At 38.0% G+C, this 25257-nt stretch overlaps 1 protein-coding gene across 5 annotated transcripts in view; it reads right to left on the bottom strand.

Annotated features, from left to right (window-relative positions):
* Positions 1 to 19609, bottom strand: part of LOC100070591 (aldo-keto reductase family 1 member C23) — a 53410-nt gene extending 33801 nt beyond the window's left edge. For 2 of the 5 annotated variants that reach the window (XR_011433940.1, XM_014737110.3), the window contains exons 1-6: positions 19415 to 19585; positions 17900 to 18079; positions 15748 to 15915; positions 14522 to 14638; positions 13157 to 13234; positions 12584 to 12706 (exon numbers count right to left, since the gene is read on the bottom strand). Coding sequence is in view for 3 of the 5 variants with exons in the window: in XM_014737110.3 (XP_014592596.1) it covers positions 12584 to 12706; positions 13157 to 13234; positions 14522 to 14638; positions 15748 to 15915; positions 17900 to 17983 (570 nt within the window). In the remaining 2 variants the exon portion in view is untranslated. Of the gene's footprint in view, positions 1 to 12583; positions 12707 to 13156; positions 13235 to 14521; positions 14639 to 15747; positions 15916 to 17899; positions 18080 to 18834 lie in introns of all 5 variants that reach the window. The other 3 variants (XR_011433941.1, XM_001501018.5, XM_070255060.1) reach the window with 3 other exon arrangements.
* Between the last annotated feature and the right edge of the window lie 5648 nt (positions 19610 to 25257).

Genomic DNA, 25257 nt, shown 5'->3' with positions numbered 1-25257 from the left:
AAAGCAGAACAGAAACACAAAAAATAAAGAAAGAAAAAAAAAAAGAAACACATCTTACATAATTCAATGGGTAGACCAAAACACACAGGACAAGAAACAAAGGAAATGCAGGAAAACTGGAAAATGAGTGATATAATGACAACATTAAGCTCTCATACATCAATAATCACCCTAAATGTAAATGGATTGAATCTTCAATAAAAAGACACAGAGTGGCAAGATGGATTAAAGAACAAGAACCAACAATTTGCTGCCTCCAGGAAACACATCTCAGCTCCAATGACAAACACAAGCTCAGAGTGAAGGGGTGGAAAATGATACTCCAAGCTAAGGGCAAACAAAAGAGATCAAGTCTTGCAATACTTATATCAGACAAAGTAGACTTCAAGATAAGACAGGTAAAGAGAGACAAAGAGGGGCAGTATATGAGGATCAAAGGGAGACTCCATCAAGAAGAAATAATGCTTACAAATATCTATGTACTCAACACAGGAACACCAAAGATCATAAAGCAACTATTAACAAACTGAAAAGAAGATATTAATAATAACATAATAACAATAATAGAAGGGGACCACAACACCCCACTCACATCAATGGATAGATCATACAGACAGGAAATCAACAAGGAAACAGTGGAATTAAATGCAAAGCTAAACCAGTTGGACTTAATAGACATATATAGAACCCTCCATTCAAAAACAGCAGGATATACATTCTTCTCAAGTGCATACAGAACATTCTCAAGGATAGACCTTGTATTAGTAGACAAGGAAAGCCTCAATAAATTTAAGACAATTGAAATAATAAGTATCTTTTCTGATAATAATGCTATAATGATAGAAATTAATTTCAAGAAAAAAGCTGAGAAAGGGAGAAAGATGTGGAGACTAAACAACATGTTGTGGAACAAGCAATGAATGATTGAAGAAACTAAAGGATAAATCAAAAAATATCTGGAGACAAATGAAAATGATAACATGCCATACCAACTCATATGGGATGCAGCAAAAGCTGTATTAAGAAGCAAATTCATTGCAATACAGGCACACCTTCACAAACAAGAAAAATTTCAAATAAGCCATCTCAAATTACACCTAACTGAATTAGAAAAAGAAGAAGAAACAAAGCCCAAAGTCAGCAGAAGGAGAGAAATAATAAAAATCAGAGCAGAAATAAATGCTATTGAAACAAAAAAGGCAGTAGAAAGGATCAATGAAACAAAGAGCTGGTTCTTTGAGAAGATCAGTAAAATTGACAAACCCTTAGCCAGACTTACAAAGACAAAGGAGAGAATCAGATAAACAAAATCAGAAATGAAGGAGGAGAAATAATAACTGACTCCACAGAAATACAATGGATAATAAGAGAATATTATGAAAAAATATATGCCAACAAAATGGATAATGTAGAGGAAATGGATAAATTCTTAGACTCTTACAACCTCCCAAAGTTGAGTCAAGAAGAAACAATCTGAATAAACCAATCACAAGGAAAGAGATCGAAATTGTAATCAAAAGCATCCCAAAGAAGAAAACCCCAGGACCAGACAGCTTCTCTGGGGAATTTTACCAAACTTTCAGAGAGCATTTAATACCTACCCTTCTCAAGCTATTCCAAAAAATTTGGGAAGATGGCATACTTGCTAACACATTCTATGAGGCCAGCATCACTCTGATACCACAGCCTGAGAAAGAAAGCATAAAAAGGGAAAACTACAGGCCAATACAGCTGATGGACATAGATGCAAAAATACTCATCAAAATTTTGGCAACCCAAATTCAGCAATACATCAAAAGGATCATACATCATGAGATTCATACCAGGGATGGTTCAACATCTGCAAATCAGTTAATGTGATACACCACATCAACAAATTGAGGAATAAAAACCACACAATAATCTCAATAGATGCAGAGAAAGCATTGGACAAAATTGAACAGCCGTTTATGATAAAAACTCTTAAAAAGTTGGGGGACTAATGCCCAAGATGGTGCCGTGAGTAGTCCTCTTTGTCTCTCCCCCTTCGAGTCTACAATTATTTGGACGCTTATCGCTTAACAAAGGATATCCAGACAGCATCTCAGGACGTCTGAGATACCCACACGACTATACATCGGAAGGCGGATGGACTTTCCTCCGGGAGGATGTGGAAATAGGTGAAAACTCTCCAACCCCGACCAAGCAGCCTAGTACCCACAAGCGGCTTTCTTCCAATGGACGCCCCCAGAGGATCTACACACATCTAGGGCAGGAGCGAGCACACAACAGAGGAGCGACGGTGGAAACAGGTGACCAGAGCCCTACCTAACCCCCCCGCAATTACTCCTAAACGCAGAGGGAAACTTTGGAGTTGCACACCTGGGCCCGCGGGGGAGAGTCTCTCCCCGCCATTGGCGGGGAGATCCCACCTGATGTTCGCGGCACCTGGAGGGTCCCAGAGAGAGTCGCTGAGGGTACGGAGGTCTCCCGGCTGCCACTGCCGGCACAGTGGGGCTAGGGATTGCCGGAGATCTCCGAGCGGACTGGGACTGGGTGAAGCTCCAAAGGCCAACTCCACGCCCCGGAGGGGAAGTTACAGAATTCTGCCCAGGCAGCAGACAAAACTCTCTGTCTGCCATTAGCGGAGGGGCCACGTCCAGCACTCAACTCCAGGAAAGTCCCGGAGAGAATCCTAGAGGACGGGACGACCTCCAGCTGCCATTGCCCGCCCCGTGGGGCTAGGGATTGCCGGAGATCTTGGAGAGGACTGGGGCTGGGGGAAGCTCCAGAGGCCCGCTCTGCGCCCCAGAGGGGAAGTTACAGAATTCTGCCCGGGCAGCAGACAGAGCTCTCTGTCTGCCATTGGCGGAGGGGCCACACCCAGCACTCGGCTCCGGGAAAGTCCCGGAGAGAATCCCAGAGGGCGGGGTGACCCCCGGCTGCCATTGCCCGCCCTGTGGGACTAGGGATTGCCGGGGATCTCGGAGAGGACTGGGGCTGGGGGGAGTTCCAGAGACCCAGCTCCGTAGCGTAGGGGGAAACCCTACAGGCTCACAGCAGCCTTAGGGAAAGCCTCTGCACAGCACCAGTAGAAAGCACCCAGCTGGCAGCCACAAGGCTGGAAGACCGCAGGGCAAAAGCAGCATAGCTAGGTGAACTAACCACAGACTGTAGAAGATGCCAATAGCTCTCCTGCGACCCATAGAGGACAAGTGAGATTTTGTGGGTGCCGACAGCAACAGAGTGACAAATATAAGTGATCCCACCCCTGGCCACTGGAAAAGCCCATAACACCGTTGCAGACCCCAAGGAGGGAGCACATCTAGGTGGGCTGCAACAGTAGGCACCAGCAGCCTGAAGCTCCCCTGTGACGGCCCCCACGCTAGAGGAGGGAATCCACTGTGACTACGAGGAGGGGCCCAGGCCCAGTTAGCAACTGCGGACAGGGTTCCTGGTTGGTGCAGTATAAACAGCTGCTCCCCCACCGCAGCAGCTGAAACAAGTGAAAGGAGCAACTAAACTCTATCTCCATGCGGAGGCACAAATCAACAACATCAAGCAATATGAAAAAATACATTAAATCTCCAGAACAGAAAGAAAGTAACAAATACACAGAAAACAATCCCAAAGAAAATGAGATATATAATCTAAATGATGATGACTTCAAAACAGCCATCATTAAAATACTCAATGAGTTAAGAGAGAATTCTGACCGACAACTCAACGAGTTCAGGAGCTATGTCACAAAAGAGTTTGATACGATAAAGAAGAACCAAACAGAAATATTGGAAATGAAGAACACAATAGAGGAGATTAAGAAAAATCTAGATGCTCTGAACAGTAGGGCCGATAATATGGAGGAAAGAATTAGCAATTTGGAAGATGGCAATATAGAATTGCTGCAGGCAGAGGAGGAGAGAGAAGCCAGACTAAAAAGAAATGAAGAAACTCTCTGAGAATTATCAGACACAATTAGGAGATGCAACGTAAGGATTATAGGTATACCAGAGGGAGAAGAGAAGGAGAAAGGGGCAGAAAGCCTATTCAAAGAAATAATGGCTGAGGACTTCCCAAACCTGGTGAGGGAGATGGATCTTCAGGTGACAGAAGCCAATAGATCTCCAAACTTTATCAATGCAAGAAGACCAACCCCACGGCATATAGTAGTGAAGCTAGCAAAAGTCATCGACAAGGAGAAAATACTAAGGACAGCCAGGCAAAAGAAACTAACCTACAAAGGAACCCCCATCAGGCTATCAGCAGATTTCTCAGCAGAAACTTTACAGGCTAGAAGAGAGTGGAATGATATATTCAAAAATCTGAAGGACAAAAATCTACAGCCGAGAATTCTCTACCCAGCGAAAATATCCTTCAAATACAATGGAGAAATAAAAACTTTCCCAGATAAACAAAAATTAAGGGAGTTCATTGCCACAAAACCTCCTCTACAGGAAATCCTCAGGAAAACCCTCATTCCTGAAAAATCGAAAAAAGGAAAGGGGCTACAAAACCAAGAGCAGAGGAGATAAGTAGAAGGACAACAACAGAGAGTAGCAGCTCTACATCAGAACAGATTAAACCATGGGACCAGAAACAAAGGAAAATGAAGAAAACCGGAAAACAAGACACAAAATGGTAGTGGTAGGCCCCCACATCTCAATAATCACTCTAAATGTAAATGGATTGAACTCCCCAATCAAAAGACACAGAGTGGCAGGATGGATCAAAGAACAAGATCCAACAATATGCTGCCTCCAGGAAACACACCTCAGCCCCAAAGACAAACACAGACTCAGAGTGAAGGGATGGAGAACAATACTCCAAGCTAATAATGAACAAAAGAAAGCAGGTGTCGCTATACTAATATCAGACAAGGTAGATTTCAAAGCAAAACAGATAAAGAAAGACAAAGAGGGACAGTATATAATGATAAAAGGGACTCTCCACCAAGAAGACATAACACTTATAAATATATACGCACCCAACACAGGAGCACCAAAATTTGTAAAGCAACTCTTAATAGAACTAAAAGAAGACATCAACAACAATACAATAATAGTAGGGGACCTCAACACACCATTAACACCAATGGACAGAACATCCAGACAGAAAATCAACAAGGAAATAATAGAATTAAATGAAAAATTAGACCAGATGGACTTAATAGATATATATAGAACACTTCATCCAAAAACAGCAGGTTACACATTCTTCTCAAGTGCACATGGAACATTCTCAAGGATTGACCATATTTTGGGAACCAAAGCAAACATCAATAAATACAAGAGAGTTGAAATAATATCAAGCATCTTTTCTGATCATAATGCTATTAAACTAGAAATCAACTACAAGAAAAAAGCAGAGAAAGGTGCAAAAATGTGGAGACAAAACAACACGCTTCTCAACAAACAATGGATCATTGAAGAAATTAAAGAAGAAATCAAATTTTATCTGGAGACTAATGAAAATGAGAACACGACATACCAAATCATTTGGGATGCAGCAAAAGCAGTCCTAAGAGGGAAATTCATTGCAATACAGGCTCACCTCACTAAACAAGAAAAAGCTCACGTAAGCAACCTCAAATGACACCTAACAGAACTAGAAAAAGAAGAACAAACAAAGCCCAGAGTCAGTAGAAGGAAGGAAATAATAAAAATAAGAGCAGAAATAAACGATATTGAAACAAAAAAGACAATAGAAAGGATCAATGAAACAGAGTTGGTTCTTCGAAAGAATTAACAAAATTGACAAACCCCTAGCCAGACTCACCAAGAAAAGAAGAGAGAAATCGCAAATTAATAAAATTAGGAATGACAGAGGAGAAATCACAACAGATACCAATGAAATACAAAAGATCATAAGAGAATACTATGAAAAACTATATGCCAACAAATTGAACAACCTGGAAGAAATGGACAAATTCCTAGACTCCTACAATCTCCCCAAACTGAATCAGGAAGAAATGGAGAATCTGAATAGGCCAATCACAAGTAAGGAAATAGAAACGGTAATCAAAAACCTCCCCAAAAATAAGAGTCCAGGACCAGACGGCTTCTCTGGAGAATTCTACCAAACATTCAAAGAAGACTTAATACCTATTCTCCTCAAACTGTTCCAGAAAATTGAGAAAGATGGAGAACTCCCTAACACATTCTGTGAAGCCAACATCACTCTGATCCCCAACCTGACAAGGACAACACAAAGAAGGAGAACTACAGGCCGATATCACTGATGAACATAGATGCAAAAATCCTCAACAAAATTTTGGCAAACCGAATACAGCAATACATCAAAAAGATTATACACCATGATCAAGTGGGATTTATACCAGGGACACAGGGATGGTTCAACATCCGCAAGTCAATCAACGTGATACACTACATCAACAAAATGAAAAACAAAAACCACATGATCATCTCAATAGATGCAGAGAAAGCATTCAACAAGATCCAACACCCATTTATGATAAAAACCCTCAGTAAAATGGGTATAGAAGGAAAGTACCTCAACATAATAAAGGCCATATATGACAGACCCACAGCCAACATCATACTCAATGGACAAAAGCTGAAAGCCATCCCTCTGAGGACAGGAACAAGACAAGGGTGCCCACTTTCACCACTCCTATTCAACATAGTACTGGAGGTGCTGGCCAGAGCAATTCGGCAGGAAAAAGAAATAAAAGGAATCCAAATAGGTAACGAAGAAGTAAAACTCTTGTTGTTTGCAGATGACATGATCTTATATTTAGAAAACCCCAAAGAATCCATAGAAAAACTATTAGAAATAATCAACAACTACAGCAAAGTAGCAGGGTATAAAATTAACGTGCATAAATCAGTTGCATTTCTATACACTAACAATGAACTAACAGAAAAAGAAATCAAGAACTCAATCCCATTCACAATTGCAATGAAAAGAATAAAATACCTTGGGATAAACTTAACCAAGGAAGTGAAGGATCTATACAATGAAAACTACAAGACTTTCTTGAAAGAAATTGACGATGACATAAAGAGATGGAAAGACATACCATGCACATGGATTGGAAGAATAAACATAGTTAAAATGTCCATACTACCTAAAGCAATATACAGATTCAATGCCATCCCAATCAGAATCCCAAGAACATTCTTCACAGAAGTTGAACAAACAATCCTAAAATTCATATGGGGCAACAAAAGACCGCGAATTGCTAAAGCAATCCTGAGCAAGAAAAACAAAGCCGGCGGAATCACAATCCCCGATTTCAAAACATACTACAAAGCTACAGTGATCAAAATAGCATGGTACTGGTACAAAAACAGGTCCACAGATCAATGGAACAGAATTGAAAGCCCAGAGATAAAACCACACATCTATGGACAGCTAATCTTCGACAAAGGAGCAGAGGGCCTACAAGGGAGAAAAGAAAGTCTCTTCAACAAATGGTGCTGGGAAAACTGGACAGCCACATGCAAAAGATTGAAAATTGACCATTCTTTTTCACCATTCACAAAAATAAACTCAAAATGGATCAAAGACCTAAAGATTAGGCCTGAGACAATAAGTCTTTTGGAAGAGAATATAGGCAGTACACTCTTTGACATCAGTTTCAAAAGAATCTTTTCGGACACTATAACTCCTCAGTTGAGGGAAACAATAGAAAGAATAAACAAATGGGACTTCATCAGACTAAAGAGCTTCTTCAAGGCAAGGGAAAACAGGATTGAAACAAAAAAACAGCTCACTAATTGGGAAAAAATATTTACAAGCCACTTATCTGACAAAGGGTTAATCTCCATAATATACAAAGAACTCACACAGCTCAACAACAAAACAACAAACAACCCGATCAAAAAATGGGCAGAGGACATGAACAGACATTTCTCAAAAGAAGATATGAATATGGCCAATAGACACATGAAAAGATGTTCATCATCGCTAATCATCAGGGAAATGCAAATCAAAACTACACTAAGATATCACCTTACACCCGTTAGATTGGCAAAAACATCCAAAACCAAGAGTGACAAATGTTGGAGAGGTTGTGGAGAAAAAGGAACCCTCATACTCTGTTGGTGGGAATGCAAACTGGTACAGCCACTATGGAAAACAGTATGGAGATTTCTCAAAAAGTTAAAAATAGAAATATCCTATGACCCAGCCATCCCATTACTGGGTATCTATCCTAAGAACCTGATATCAGAAATCTCAAGAGTCCGTTGCACCCCTATGTTCATCGCAGCATTATTTACAATAGCCAAGATGTGGAACCAGCCTACATGCCCAGAAACTGATGATTGGATAAAGAAGATGTGGTATATATACACAATGGAATACTACTCAGCCATAAAAAAAGACAAAATTGGCCCATTCACAACAACGTGGATGGACCTCGAGGGTATTATGTTAAGCGAAATAAGCCAGTCAGAGAAAGACGAACTCTATATGACTCCACTCATAGGTGGAAGTTAGTATATTGATAAGGAGATCTGATCGGTGGTTACCAGGGAAAAGGGGGGGTGGGGGGAGGGCACAGAGGGGGAAGTGGTGTACCCACAACATGACTAACAAAAATGTACAACTGAAATCTCACAAGGTTGTAATCTATCATAACATTAATAAAAAAAAAAAAAAAAACTCTTAAAAAGTTGGGATAGAAGGAAATTACCTCAACATAATAATGGCCATATATGACAAACCCAGAGCCATTATCATACTCAATGGGCAAAAACTGAAAGCCATTCCCCTGAGAACAGAAACAAGACAAGGATGCCCACTATCATCAGTCTTATTTAACATAGTACTGGAAGTTTTGGCCAGAGCAATTAGGCAAGAGAAAGCAAAAAAAGGATTCCAAATAGGGAGTGAAGGAGTGAAACTCTCACTGTTTGCAGACGACATGATCTTACATATTAGAAATCTCCAAAAAACCAATCAGTAAATTAATAGTAATAATTAACAACTACAGTAAAGTTGCAAGGTACAGAATCAACTTACAAAAATCACTTGCTTTTCTATACTCCAATAACAAACTTACAGAAAGAGAACTCAAGAATACAATTCCATTTGCAATCAAAACTAAAAGAATCAAGTACCTAGGAATAAATTTAACCAAGGAAGTGAAGGACTTATACAATGATAACTTAAGAGATGGAAAGGGATTCCTTGCTCATGGATTGGAAGAATAAACATAGTTAAAATATCCATACTACCCAAAGCAATCTACAGATTTAATGCGATCCAAATCAGTATCCCCATGATATTCTGCACAGAAGTAGAACAAAGAATCCTAAAATTCGTATGGGGCAATCAAAGACCCCAGATTGTTAAGGCAATCTTGAGAAAAATGAACAAAGCTGGAGGTATCACAACCCCTGATTTCAAAATGTACTACAAAGCCATAGTGACAAAATGGTGTGATACTGGTCCCCAAACAGGCACACAAATCAATGGAACAGAACTGAGAGCTCAGAAATAAAACAGCATATCTACAGACAGCTAATCTCTGACAAAGGTGCCAAGAACATACAATGGAGAAAAGACAGTCTCTTCAATAAATGGTGTTGGGAAAACTGGACAGCCACATGCAAAAGAATGAAGGTAGACCACTACCTCATGCCATACAAAAAAATACACTCAAAATGGATCAAAGACTTGAAGATACGTCCTGAAACCGTAAAACTCCTGGTAGATAATGTAAGTAGTACACTGTTTGACATTGAACAAAAAAGGATCTTTTCAAATACCATGTCTTCTCAGACAAGGGAAACAAAAGAAAAAATAAACAAGTGGGAGTTCATCAGACCAAAGAGCTTCTGGAAGTCAAACGAACTAGAATCAAAACAAAAAGACAACCCACTGACTGGGAGAAAATATTTGCAAGTCATATATCTGACATGGGCTTAATCTCCATAATATATAAGGAACTCACACAACTGAGCAATTAAAAGACAAACAACCCGATCAAAAAATGGGTAGAGGATATGAACAGACATTTCTCCAAAGAAGATATACAGATGGCCAACAAACACATGAAAAGATCTTCAACATCACTAATCATCAGGGAAATGCGAATCAAAACTACACTAAGATACCACCTTACACCTGTTAAAATGAGTATAATAACTAAGACTAAAAATAACAAATGTTGAAGAGGGTGTGGGGAAAAGGTAACCCTCATACACTACTGGTGGGAATGCAAACTGGTGCCACCACTATGGAAAACAGTATGGAGAGTCCTCAAAAAGCTAAAAATAGAACTACCATACGACCCAGCTATCTCACCACTATGTAGCTACCTAAACAATTTGAAATCAACAGTCCAAAGTAACATATGCACCCGTATGTTCATTGCAGCACTATTCACAATAGCTAAGATATGGAAACAATCCAAGTGCCCATCGACTGATTGGATAAAGAAGATGTGGTATATATATACAAAGGAATACTACTCAGCCAGAAAAAAAGACGAATTCATCCAATTTGCAATAACATGGAAGGACCTGGAGAGAATTATGCTAAGTGAAATAAGCCAGTCTAAGAAAGACAAACACCAGATGATTTCACTCATATGTGGAATATAAACAAATACATGGGCAAAGAAAACAGTTCAGTGGTTACCAGGGGAAGGGATGGAGGGTGGGCACAGGAGGTGAGGGGGAGAATTTATGTGGTGATAGTCAAAAAATAATGTGCAACTGAAATCTCACATTTATATAAACTATTATGAACTCAATAAAAAAATGAAAATTAATTAACTAAAAAGGAGAAAAAATTTAAAACGATTATTTATAAATCTCAATGAAATAACTATTTGATGGTAAAATCATTGCTGGCTACTCAACAATTCTGTGAAAACTTTGGGGCAATATGACTTCCCCTGATGACAATCACCACCCACCAGAATACTAGGTAAATTCAAAGGGGAAAATACACATTTACAAAGAAAAGACCTGGCTACCACTAGCTTAACCAAGAGAATAAAACTAAGATCTCTCCTAGTGGGACAACTTGTCATGATGGGTTTCCCAATGGAGTGTGAGGTGAGGAACACAGCATGCAAAGGATTTTTTTTTTTTTTTACCATAAATATTTAACCTTAATGTTATAAGGCATTCAGATATAACTTCTGATTTACAGAAACTGGGGATAAAGAAACAAGTTAATTAACATCTCCAGATAACAATCAGATAAATCCAGAACATTTCACAGAAACCTGTCTGGATGTCACGGTATAAAAAGGGTTGAGTGACTATTTTAGATTGAGAGTGACACATGACTGAAAGTAATATGTGGACCACAATTGGCTCCTCATTAGAAAAGAAGATCAATAAATGACATTGAAAGACACATTTGGATTGGCTACTAGATGATAATCTTTCTGAGGTCTGTAGGGGTGAATTATCATGTCTATAGCTTACTTTGAAGAAGGCTGCAAAATGTTACATATATGTATGCAGATATATACACATATATATACATATATTTGCCAATGTGGCAAAATGTGAACAATTTTGGATATAGGAGGGAAAAGCTGTATGTTGTGTATCATACTCTTCACTTCTCTGAATATCTGAAAATTTTTATAATATTAATTGGGAGTAAAACTAATATTAGAATTACATGAGTATTTTAACATTTATAATTGAAAATCAATAATGTTATAACACTATGTCAATTTCTTGAATTTTATAGGCCAGATTTTGCAATCAAAGACTCTTACTCCTTGACTCCAAGTTATACCCTGGGGACATACGGCAAATGAAATGAGACATGCACAACAGGACAACTACTACATAATACCAGGTATATGAGGAATCTAAAATTATCTGTCTAAAATGAACAATCTGCTAAGCATTCTTTTCATAATTAAAAATAATAGAACAAAAAAAAAGTAGAAGCACAGAACCAGACACAGAATAATGTATCTAAACAATTCATTTAAGGGTATAAGTCAATGATGAGAACCAGACAAAGACTGAGTAAATCACAAGGTCTGCTCTATGTTCCCGCTAAATGTTCCTGAATGTTGATTTTGTCCAACACTAGTATCACTATAAACCATCCCTCTAGCCTAGACGACTTTCATAATCTACAGCTAATTTTTCTTATATCCATGCATCCCACTAGAAGACCCCTGAAAACAGAGATACCAAGATGAAGAATCCAGGTATTCAAATGGCACAAAAATCCCTGGCATCGCCTTCATCTTATATTCTCTCTTTCCTTATTTACTGCCCATTCCATGTTTTCATGATCATCATGATGTACCTAATACCCTCCAAATCACTCACCCATCCAATTTCTGGCTTTACTTGACAGCTGAGGGAAACGTCACCTGCCCTCTAAGGTCTGGTAACTATTTTAGCCCTCCATTACCTCCTATACCTTCCCTAAATTCTCATGTGCAATTTAGAACTAAAGTCTCACCAGTTTGTTCACAAAGACTTTACAAAACAGAGGTACAATTATGAGTTCTATTCATGCCAATCTAGACAGAGGCTCTGCTCTTTACCATATTCTCTTCCAAAAAGGAAGGGAGAATAGACATCTGACAATAGTGTAAGAAGAAGGAGGTGAAGTGCAGAAAGAAGATGAGACCAAGGGTGCTCACCTGATTGCAGACAGGCTTATACTTGAGCCCTGGCTTGTTCAGGATCATCTCCAGCTGCCTGCGATTAAAGTTGGACACGCCAATGGACTTGGTCAATCCTGCATCCTTACACTTCTCCATGGCCTGTGGAGGAAGCGATGATGAAGAATCATTTGTTAAAATAGCTATAAACCAAGAAAATATGGAAGAAAAAAAATCTGTTACAAGGAACAACTATCGAGACACCACAATGAACCCAATTGGCATGATTATCAAGAAGAGAAAATCTAGTAAATTAAATAGGGAAAGAATGCAGTGACAGCAAGAGTAAGAATTACAGTCTTCTACTTAGAAAAATGTGAAAGAGTATTACACATTGAAGAAAAGAGATGCCTATCCTCATTGTCCCAAATTCTCCTCCTCTGTTCCTCTCTATAAACATTTCAGTAATTATTTCCTACACATTACTACAGCATACCCATTATTTTAATTAATTTCTAAATCTGAAAGTGCATAGCCCATTCTCACAAGTGGAAGAAATTACCTAGATTCCCTTCTGTCTTTCTCCTCTGTGCTCTCTCCTCAAGCACTCACCTCCCATGTGGCACAGAGATCCACTGTGTCAAATATCAGTTTTCCATGTTCATCTTCTGGAAAAAGTTCCTCCCCTGGCTGGAATAGAAGTAGCTATGTTAGTGATGTCATAAGATAATTTCCCCACACTTAGCTAGGCTGTCAGGTCCATCTAGAGCCAGAAACTAAACCTACATGAGGTGGGTGTGTAACATTCTAGATATTAATATTTCTGATGTTATTTGTTTATGGAGCTGTAAGGAATGTCTTTAGGAAGCAGGCTTCCTCCAATCTCTTACATTTATTATATGTTTTAATAAATACTACTTCCCAAGGTCCTCTTGTGGACTCATTGTGACTTATGTTACTGCTCCCTGTACTTTCTTCTTACATAAAGCTTCCATAGCACTGGGATGACAGTAAGATACATGGCCTTATTTCCAGAATAACTATTGCAATCTTGGCCCAGACTAGACAATCAGAGTTCCTTAACCCTCCCAGTTTTCAATGGTCCAAGGGCAGGCACATGAACCAAACATTGATTGAAAATTCTCTTAAGGATTATTATGGATGCTGAAAGATTCAGAGACACTCTCAAGTATAAATGAACACTTGCCTTGCAATGTCCCATGGCCATATTTGCCATCAGTGGAAAATGTTGTAACAAAAATAAAGCAAACCAATAGCAATGCAAAGTTAAGAGATAGGGGAGAGGAGATATTTCTGAAGACTATTCCAAATTCTTAAATCTATCCATGTCATGGACTTCCCATTGACATAGACCAATAAACTTCTGCATAGGAGAGCTTGAGTAGCTCTCTATAACTTACAATGAAGAATTATACATAACACACTAATTAATGGTTAAGTGCAGTCTACAAAATTCCATTGCGAAGATAGCCAATGGTGTAGTCAAGGTGTCACAAATGCCATGAAGGTGGCTAGTTTTAGAGCCACCCAGAGGTGTCACCATCATATCTGCTTCCCACTTGAAATGGCAAAAGAGGAGATCAACTCATTATGCCCAAGGATACAGCAGTTTCACTGCTCAACACAGCTGCATGAAACTGTGTTTGTGACATCCCCAAGAAGCTCAGGAGTCATGAATAGGACTGCATATTGAAGATGCCTATTTTTATTTCCTCAAGTTTTTGAGGCAGAGGACTTGAGCTTGTTCAACCCTTTTCTCTGGGAGGCATGGTAAGGAAATTGAGGATTCAAAAAAAGGACATAAACAGCTAATGAGGAATGACTGTTCTGGAAATTCTTCTCTAGTGTAATAATGCCTACATCCTTATAAGTAAAATCTTAATTCAATCATCCATGCAAGTAAATACACATTGTGACCCAAGTAGTAAAATAGGTGTGATCACCCAAATTGCCAACCTTCAGAGCCACTGGATAATGAATAATATACTGATCAACATAGTCCAGTTGAAGATTTTTCAGAGAGTTTTCCAAGGCTGGTTGGACCAACTCTGGTCGAAGGAAAGTGGACCAAAGCTGCAGAAGTTAAAAGAATGGAAGTTGTGTTTGATTAATACTTCAGTCAGTTTTGTTTTTCTTGTTTCACATAATAATTAGACATTTTTCTACTGGTTGGAAGCTGATGACCACAGAGGAAAAATACTTTTTTTCCTTCTTGGGTTCCTTTTTGATCTGAATTACCCACAGAAATTCCATTATTTGTTTGGGTTTATCATCAGTACATCTACTAACAATGGAGTGAAATGAACCAAGAGACAAAATGTGCTACCAAATAATAACCATGCCCATTATCTGAATTCCGCTTGATGGAGTTTACAAAGTAGTTCACAAACATAGCCTAATTCTACCAAATGTCGAGTCATGTGGGGAATAAGTGGTATCTCTTTTGTTTCGATAACTGTAGGGAAAAAGTGCTTTGAAAACATTAATAGGGGCTGGACACAATTCGAGACACTTTAGCTATATCTTGTTTAATACACAAAGTGCCTCTTGTATTTACCTGTCTTACTGGTGGAGTTTAGAATTGAGGTTCAGAATACTAAGAAATTTTAGTAAGTCACCCAGATAATAAGAAGGGCTATAATTTCATCACAGTTCTGCCTTATTCAATGCAAAATCACACTGATATGGCCTGAGCCTCAGAAAAGTAAATTGACTTTACCTTAAAATCAAAAGATGTGGACAAAGCAAGGAGGAGAAAGTCATCATCTTTTTCTTTCTTTTTTTTTTTTTTTGAGGAAGATTAGCCCTGAGATAGCATCTGCTGCCAATCTTCCTCTTTTTGCTGAGGAAGACTGGCCTTGAGCTAACATCTGTGCCCATCTTCCTCTACTTTATATGTGGTACACCTGCCACAGCATGGCTTGCCAAGTGGTGCTGGGTCTGCACCTGGGATCCGAACCCTCGAACCCCAGGCCGCTGAAGCGGAGCATGCGCACTTAACTGCTGCACCACTAGGCCAGCCCTTGCCATCATCTATTTTGACAGTAAATTTAATACATGAATATGTGTAAGAGGTTGTGCCAACAAGCCCAATTCACCAAACAACTACTGATTCTGTCACATAATTATCTTCTCCACACAATCATGTTCACACCTGTGCACACACACCACATACACAGCACCTTTGTACTGCAGAATAAATCTTCTCTCTTCACAGTGCCATCTTCAATTTTGCTTCGGATACCCAGTCCAATCTCCTTTTCATTACTGTATGAATGCGCACAATCGATATGTCTGAACCCAGCATCTATACCTAATTTAATGTCCTCCGTAGGTTTGCTTTTAGGAACCTAGGTGAGCAAACAAAGGTAGTAGTTGGATATTCATTCAATTGAGAGAGAGATAAGGAACAAACTTTGTCCTTTACCTCACGTCTTAGGTCACTTCTGCATGTGTGGTGAGGAACACAATGCAATCTGCCTGGGTCGTTCCTTGTAAGTAATAAAAGCTGGACTTCCCAGGAAACCCCTTCAATCCTGGGCATTTACTGCTTCATCACTAGCAATCAAGGTTCCTAAGACCATCCCCTGGTTCAGCGATTTGCAGAAAGAAGACTAAGGACTCAGCATATAGTTGTAGTCATGGATATGATTTATATTTCAAGAGGTTATAAGCAAAATCAACACAGGGAAAAGATACATGGAATGAAGTCTCAAGAAACAAGATGATAGCTTCTAAGGATACTAGTGTAGTCACACAGAACATGCTAAATAAAAATTGTATATAAGTATAATTGTATTAAGAAGTACATATTTAAGTTGCACAATTTGATGTTTTCATATATGTATACATTGTTAAATGATTACCACGATTAAGCTAAATTACATACCCATCACATCATACAGATAACTTCTTTACATGTGGAGTGAGAACACTTAACATCTCCTCTCTTAGCAAATCTCAAGAATATAATACATTATCGTTAAGTATAGCCACCACGTTATACATTAGTTCTCCAGAACTGATTCATCTTATAACTGACATTTGTATCCTATGACCAACCTCTCCCCATTTCTCCTACTGCCCCTTCCCCAGCCCCTGGTCACCACTCCTCTGCTCTCTGCTTCTATGTGTTTCCCATTTTTAGATTCCATATATATACAAGTGACATCATGCAGTATTTTTCTTTCTGTGTAGGTCTTATTTCAGTTAGCATAATGTCCTTCAGCTTCATCCATGAGCTTGCAAATGGCAGAATTTCCTTCTATTTTAAGGCTGAATAGTACTCCATTTCTTTTTAAGTATTTCAGAAGTTTTCTTTATTCAATGATGTTGCTAGGAACTAGGTATATGGTCTAACTTCCCTCTGCTGTTCATGCTCTTTCCTGACATGTAAAGGCCTTGAGAAGTTTATGGAAGCTGAAGCTTTAGTGGTACCCCTGACCCTTGCCTCCCCTTCATCTCACTTTTCACTACAAAGTAAACAAGCCCTGTCATCTGTTTCCAAAACATCTCTTTGAATATTTCCTTCTGTTTTATAGATGAGAAAGTGAGACTCAAAGTTTAAGCACTCGTCCCTTGTCATACAGCTTGTCTAAAGACAGAATTGGATGGAAACATTCTGGTTTACAGTCTAGTGACTTGTCCACTTGTTTACTCTTATTTCTAAGGTCCAACTCAACCTATTTGCTTCAACCAAATGTACAGTAACAAGGGACCAAATCTTGAAACTTTTCCTGGAAGACTGAAGATTATTCTTTCAAATGATACCATATTTTCTATTCTGGATAAATTCCCAAGCAAAAGGAGGAGTATGAAGGAAACTACAGGCACAGTATGTTTTGCCTGGCACTCAGCAGCCTACCCCAGAGCAGAACAGCAACTCTCTCCCATCATTTGTCATTCACCTCATCTCCAGGAACTCTAACTACAAATCTTTCTCTGGATCATGTCTTCTTGTTGGGGGGAAAGATTTTTTGAATTCCAGAAATATGCAGAGAAACCACTCCCATGTAATCATACTCAAAGCAATGCACATGATAATCAGTATTCTTGACTTCTGAGTTTCATCTCTCTTGCCAAGCTGGGAAATAGATAGGACCTGGAGGAGAATCCACAATAATCTGTAGGTGACCACATGATTAGACTCCAATGCATATTGAACCCTGGCTACATAGTCTCTTTGTATAAACGATGGTTCCAGCCTGGTTAGAAGAACCAAATAAGCCTGGTAAAGCCACACAGGATTTCCATGACTTGACAACCCCAGTCAGCTTCCACTCATGATAGGTCTTTTTTCTTTTGAATCCTTAAATACATGACCACTATTCTTACCTTTTCACCTTCAAAGGTGCCAAATCCTAGGACAGGAATGAAGTGACCATCGTTTAGCTCCACACGCCAACCTTTGGGATCCATTGCCTGTTGTTCCTCTATCAAAACAGACTGTTTTATTCTTCTGCCCTCACAAGTTATATGAATAACAGGAAGGTAACACCCAAGTCCATAGTCCAGCTATTAGCAAAAGGATTGTGGGAGAAGCATGGACAAAAGATTAAGCCATGGAATGAGAAGAAAATTGGAGCCAGTTAATGTGTTTGTTTGTTGTCAAAGAGGAAACTTAATGAACTATTATATAGAAGTAAAGAAATCTTTAATTTCTTACACAGTAAATTTTTCATTCAGGATCCACGTACACTGTAATTATTACAAGAGACTTGCTGAACAATAATATTGACTGTATTTTAGACTAGAAACCTCCAGATGTCAATCTCTTTCTATTTGCCATGATTAAGCCCATCTTTTTTTTTAAAGACTAGCACCTGAACTAATATCTGTTACCAATCTTCCTTTTTCTCCTGCTCCTCCCCCTCTTCCTCCTCCTTCTTCTTCTTTTTCTTCTTCTCCCCAAAGCCCTCAGCATATAGTTGTATATTCTAGTTGTAGCTCCTTCTGGTTGTGCTATGTGGGACACTGCCTCAGCATGGCTTGATGTGCAGTGCCAAATCCATGCCCAGGATCCAAACCAGTGAAACCCTGTCCCCCCAAAGTGGATCACATGAATTTAACCATTCAGCCACAGGGCTAGCCCCAATAAGCCCCTTCTTGATCAGAAATTATTTGAGACAATTAACTATCTTACTCCATTTACACACACACACACACACACACACACCCAATTTAGAGGAATGATTAATCAGCATTTTTCAAAATTCTGACCCTTAATAAAGAATTAAAACTTCAAATTGAAAGAATATTTGCCTTTTTACCTTTGCCATCAGCAGAATTCTTTTTGTTTCTTTCTTCCTTGCTTTATAAAAAGAATATACTGTCCTAACAAGGGTGTAATTTTGAAAGATCTTTTGGCAAGGGGATTCTTAATTATTAACAATTTTTGGATATTAGTTGCAGTATGAAAACAGGATTTCAGAGTGTTTATAAATTTCACCCAGTTATATCACTTTTAGAAAACTATCATGATGTAAGTACCAGAAGAACTGAGAAATATTTTACATAATTTATTACCTTGCTCAACAGGATTCATGAAAGAAAAATCTATAAACAACTTACATTACAATCAACTTGGGAACAGTTAGGGAAATCATGATGCATTGATACTATGAAATATTATTAAGTCATTGAAAATTGAACACACAAGGTGATGTCAGCAAAATGGTGGACTAGAAACTCTGAGTTCTCCCATGGGAACATAAGGAAACAACCACAAACTAGCTGAAATAACCTTATAGGAGCTGTGGAAAATTGTCAAAGATCTACAGGAATAAAATGAGCACTCAGGAAAAAGCCATTATTAAAAGTGATAGGAAATTTCACCATGTTTTGACTCACCCTTGCCCCTCCTCCTTCCTGGCACAGCGCTGAATTGGTCTGTAAGAGCCATTACCCCGCTGCCCAGTTACCTCCCTCAAACCAGAGTGATCAGAGATCTGATTTGCAATGTTCTAAGCTATTTGGGGGCTGCCTGAAAGACTGCTTTCTGTTTTGCCGGACTCTAAGATTGAGCTGAAAGGTAGCTGGAATGGCTCATTTGGCTGCAGGGGGACTGTAGATTCACAGATCTATAGTTTCTTGCCAGAGGCAAGAGATTAAGAGTGAAGACATAGAATAGACCACATAAAGCACTGAGGATGATCTGGAGTATGTATTTTTGGGATATTCAGACGTTCATAAATCACCCATGTATTCAGGGTAGTTAAAAAATCCACACACAGGCCAGGCAAGATACATGATCCCAAAAGAACAGAATAGACTTTCACATTTCATGTTGGGCTGATCTCAAGACTAGGAGTATGCCAAGCTAAGAAGTGAAACACTGTCAGTTCACAGAACAAATCTGCAATTACTGGGAGAGGTGAGTGTTTTTTCTAATGCCCCATTAAACATACACATAAACGTACCAAAAAACCCAAAACCATTATTGATTAAAAAGAAAAAAAACTGGCAGAAAATGTTCCTGAACAAGCATACGCATTGGACTTAGTAGAGAAAGAGTTTTAATACAACTGTCTTATGTATGCTCAAATTGCTAAAGCAAAAATTGATGTAAAACTAAAGGAATTCAGATAAATCATATACAAATAAAATGATAATATGAAATAGATATAGAAATTGTGGAGCCCAAGGAAGAGAAAAAACAAAATGAAGAAACATGAACTGACCCTAAACTGACTTATAGATAACCATCATGAGGACTAATATACACATTATCAGAGTGCCAGAGCGAGAAGAGAGAGAGGATGGGACAGAGAGATTATCTGGAGAAGAAATAATGAACAAAAACTCCCGAAACTGGATGTAAAACACTTATCATCAACAAATCCAAGAAATTCAAAGAATTACAGGTAGGATAACTCAAAGATATCCACACCTACATACATGATATTCAAACTGTTGAAAACAAAGTCCAGGGACTTTCTTGAAGGAGCAAAAGAAACGTGACTCATCAGGTACAAGAGATCCTGGATAAGATTATCAACAGATTTCTCATCAGAGACCTTGGGTGATATAAGGTATTGAGATTACATATTTCAAGTTCTAAAAGAAAGAAAAAACCCTGAAAACCAAGAATTCCATATTAGGCAAAAATATCTGTTATAAATAAGGGAGTAATTAAGACAATGTCAAATGAACAAAGGCTGAAAGACCTCATTACTACTAGAACCGCCCTACAAGAAATGTAAAGGGAGTCATTAAGATTCAATAAAAGGACATTAAAAGAAAATCAAATTCATATAAAGATAAAAAGGCCTCCAGTATAGGTAAATATATGTGCAAACATAAAGTCATGTACTTTCATAATCTCGGATTGTAACTATTTTTTCATTTCTATAAAATTTAAAAGATGAATGCATAAAACTAGTTATGCATCTACACTGATATGTACACAATGCATAAAGATGAAATTGGTGATATCAGTAGCATAATTAGGAGAAGAGAAAGAGCTGTATGGGAACAGAGTTTTCCATGGCACTGCAGTTCAACGAGTATCAATTAAAAATAGATTATTATAACTTTACAATATTATCCATAATCCCCATGGTAACCAGAAAGAAAGTAACAATAGAATATATTCAATTGAACGTGAGAAGGGATGAAAATATGTCACTACCAAAAACCCTCTAAACCCAAAGGAAGGTATTACTGGAGGAAATAAGCAACTTAAGTCACATGGAAAAAAATAAAATCGAAGTGTTTCCCTATTAGTAAATAATTTACATGTAAATAAACTCCACCCATCAAAAGGTACAGATTGGCAGAGCGTGTTTAAAATAGCAGAATCAAGTATATGTTCTCTATAAGATACTCACTTCAGGTTTAAGGACACAAACAGTTTGAAAGGGAAAAATGGTAAAGCATATTCCATGCATATAGTAACAAAAAAGAGAGCTGGTGTGGCTATATCAGTTACAGACAAAAAAAATTAAGATAAAAATTGTGATATGAGACAAAAAAATGGATATTATATATTGATAAAAGTGTCAATCCACCAAGAATATAGAAGAATTATAAACACATATGTACCAAACATCAGAGCTCCAAAATATGTAAAAACCACATTGACAGAATTGAAGGGAGAAATAGACACCCTATAAAATTAGTTGGAAACTTCAATACCCCACTTTCAATCGTGGAAAATACAACTAGACAGAAGATCAATAAGAAAATAGAAAAAAAGAGTACTATGACCAACTGTATGCTAATAAATTGAGAAATTCTGATGAAATGGAAAATTCCTAGAAACACATAATTTACAAACACTGAGTCATGAAGGAATGGAAAACCTGAGTAGACCTATAGCTATTAAGGAGACTGAATCAGTAATCACAAACCTCCCAACAAAGAAAAGCCCAGGGACGGATTGCTTTGCTAATGAATTCCACCAAGCATTTAAGGTAGAATTAACAACAATCATTCTTAACTCTTGCAAAAAATTGAAGAGCATGGAATACTTTCTAGTTCATTATATGAGGCCAGCATTACCTTGATACAAAGCCAAACAAAGATACTATGAGAAAATGAACTAAAGACAAATATTCCCTATGATTTGAGAACTAAAAATTCTCAAAAAAAAAAAAATTAGAAACTGAACTCAGCAGCATACTAAAAATTTTACACCATGACCAAGTGGGATTCATTCCTGGAATGTAACGATTGTTTAACATATAAAAATTGTTAAATGCAATATACCTCATTAATAGGATTTAAGAAAATGACATGATCATCTCAGTTGATGTGGAAAAAGCATTTCACAAAACAATACCGTTTCATGAGAAAAAAAATCAACAAACTAGAAAGAGAATCTTCCTCAATGAAGCACACATGAAAAAGCCACAAGTAACATCACACAGGGAAAAAAATATTTCCCCTTAAGATGAGTAATATGAAAAATTTAGCCTCTTTTGCCACTCATAGTCTGCATAGTGTTGCAAGTTCCTATTATAGTAATAAGACAAGAAAAAGAAATTATATGCATCCAAAATGGAAATTAAAATGTAAAATTATCTCTGTTCCAAGATGCATGATCTTATATGTAGAAAACCCTAAAGATCAAATGAGAAACTGTTGGAACTAATAGATAATCTCAGCAAAGGTGCACAATACAAAAGCAATGCAGAAAAATCAATTACATTTCTATACACCAACAAAGAGCAATCTGAAAATGCAATTTATAAAAACAATTCCCTTTATAACAGCATGAAAATGAATAAAATACTTTGGAATAACAACTAATGGGGCAAAAGATATGTACAATAAAAATACTAAAAGTTGTTTAAAGAAATTAAAGAAGACCAGATATACAGAAAGAAAATCACTTTCATAAATGAAAGACTTGATATTAAGATGGCAATACTAACCAAAGCGATTTACACATCTAAGGGATTCTTTACATACCCCAACAGCCTGGTGTAGGCCCTCTCTTCTCACAGTAGATCTCCTGTAAGCACATATGATGACCCTACTGAAAGCCACCAGGTTAGAAATTCCAAGGATTATTCACAATCAGTGAGCAGGTTGTCTAGATTTTGGTGAACCCAGTACTTAGCTCAAATTGGGGATGTTCAGGACTTGCCCCATGGTCTCAATAATAGAGATCACAAATTGTTGACACTGAGATCAAGAATGTAGTAGTTGGAAAAATGTCAACTCATATCCACTGCCCATTTTTTGATCAGGCTGTTTGTTTTTTTGTTGTTCAGTTGTGTGAGTTTATGTATTACGGAGATTAACCCCCTGTTGGATATATGATTTGCAAATATTTTCTCCAAATTGGTGAGTTGCCTTTTTGTTTTGATCCTAGTTTTCTTTGTGTTGCAGAAGCTCTTTAGTCTGATGAAGTCCCACTTGTTTATTTTTTCTTTTGTTTCCCTTGTCTGAGAAGACATGGCATTTCGAAGTCAAAGAGTATATTACCTGTATTATCTTCCAGGAGCTTTATGGTTTCAGGACTTATCTTCAAGTCTTTGATATATTTTGAGTTTGTTTTTGTGTATGGTGTGAGGTAATGGTCTATTTTCATTCTTTTGCAAGTGGTTGTTCACATTTTCCAAAACAATTTGTTGAAGAGATAATCTTTTTTTTTTTTTTTTCCAGAGGAAGATTAGCCCTGAGCTAACTACTGCTAGTCCTCCTCTTTTTGCTGAGGAAGCCTGGTCCTGAGCTAACATCCGTGCCCATCTTCCTCTACTTTATATGTGGGACACCTGTCACAGCATGGAGTGCCAAGCAGTGCCATGTCTGCACCTGGGATGCAAACCAGCGAACCCCGGGCAGCCGAGAAGCGGACCGTGCGAACTTTACCGCTGCACCACTGGGCCAGCCCCATGAAGAGATAATCTTTGCTGCATTGTATGTTCTTGGCACCTTTGTTGAAGATTAGCTGTTCATGAATGTGCAGTTTTATTGCTGGGCTCTCAGTTCTGTTCCATTGATCTGTGTGCCTTTTTTGTATCAGTACCATGCTGTTTTGATTACTATGGCTTTGTAGTACATTTTGAAGTCAGGGATTGTGATACCTCCAGCTTTGTTCTTTTTTCTCAGGCTTACTTTAGCTATTTGGGGTCTTTGGTTGCCCCTTATGAATTTTAAGATTCTCTGTTCTATTTCTGTGAGGGATGTCATTAGGATTCTGGTTGGGATTGCATTGAATCTGTAGACTGCTTTGGGTAGTATAGACATTTTAACTATATTTATTCTTCTGATCCATGTGCATGGAATCTCTTTCTATTTCTTTATGTCATCATCTATTTATTTCAATAATGTCTTATAGTTTTCATTGTATAAGTTCTTTAGCTCCTTGGTTAAATTTATTCCCAGATATTTTATTCTTTTTGTTGCGATTGTAATTGGGATTGCATTCACAGTGATATAAAGTATTATGAACTCAATAAAAAAAAAGGAAAAAAGAGGATTTCAACCAGATGCAATGTATGCATATTTTAAAACCCTGATTCAAATCATCTCTGAAATAATAAAATAAAATATAACAAAAAACATTATAACATTTATGAAACAATTAAAAATTTGAACACTCAAAATAAAAAAGGGAGGCCATCCCCGTGGCTGAGTGGTTAAGTTTGCAAGCTCCGTTTCGGCAGTCCAGTGTTTCACCAGTTCAAATCCTGGGCATCAACATGGCACCACTAATCAGGCCATGCTGAGGCGGCATCCCACATGCCACAACTAGAAGGACTCACAACTGAAAATACACAACTATGTACCGGGGGGCTTTGGGGAGAAAAAGGAAAAAAATAAAATCTTAAATAAAAAGAAGAAGAATACGGTAGTTGCCATTCCACAGCCTCACCTTCCCTTGAGCCCCTCTGATTTTGGATGTTATTTGAATTTCACCTTCTGAATTTTCTTCCTTAGTCAGCCTTCTGATTTTTCAACTCAGCTGCCATCTGTCCCACTGAAGCTACTCATTCAAATGGCATGAATTCTCTCAGAATGTTGTTAAATTTTAATATCCAGACACATTCAAGGGGAATTATTATACATTCAAGCAGCAGTTTGGGGTTACTTGTTTCTCCTTTTTAAGGAGTTCAATATCCTCCAATGCAATCAACTAATGTTTAACCATAATCCTCTTCTAACCTTTGTTCCAGTCACATTGCATTCTGAGTATGAGTTTCTGAATAAAAGTAGGAAGGAAGCACTGGTTGGCATGAGGT

Source organism: Equus caballus, chromosome 29, assembly GCF_041296265.1.
Source record: "Equus caballus isolate H_3958 breed thoroughbred chromosome 29, TB-T2T, whole genome shotgun sequence".
Classification (NCBI taxonomy): domain Eukaryota; kingdom Metazoa; phylum Chordata; class Mammalia; order Perissodactyla; family Equidae; genus Equus; species Equus caballus.
The sequence above is the reverse complement of the archived record's forward strand: the minus strand, read 5'-3'. Positions and strand labels throughout refer to the sequence as shown.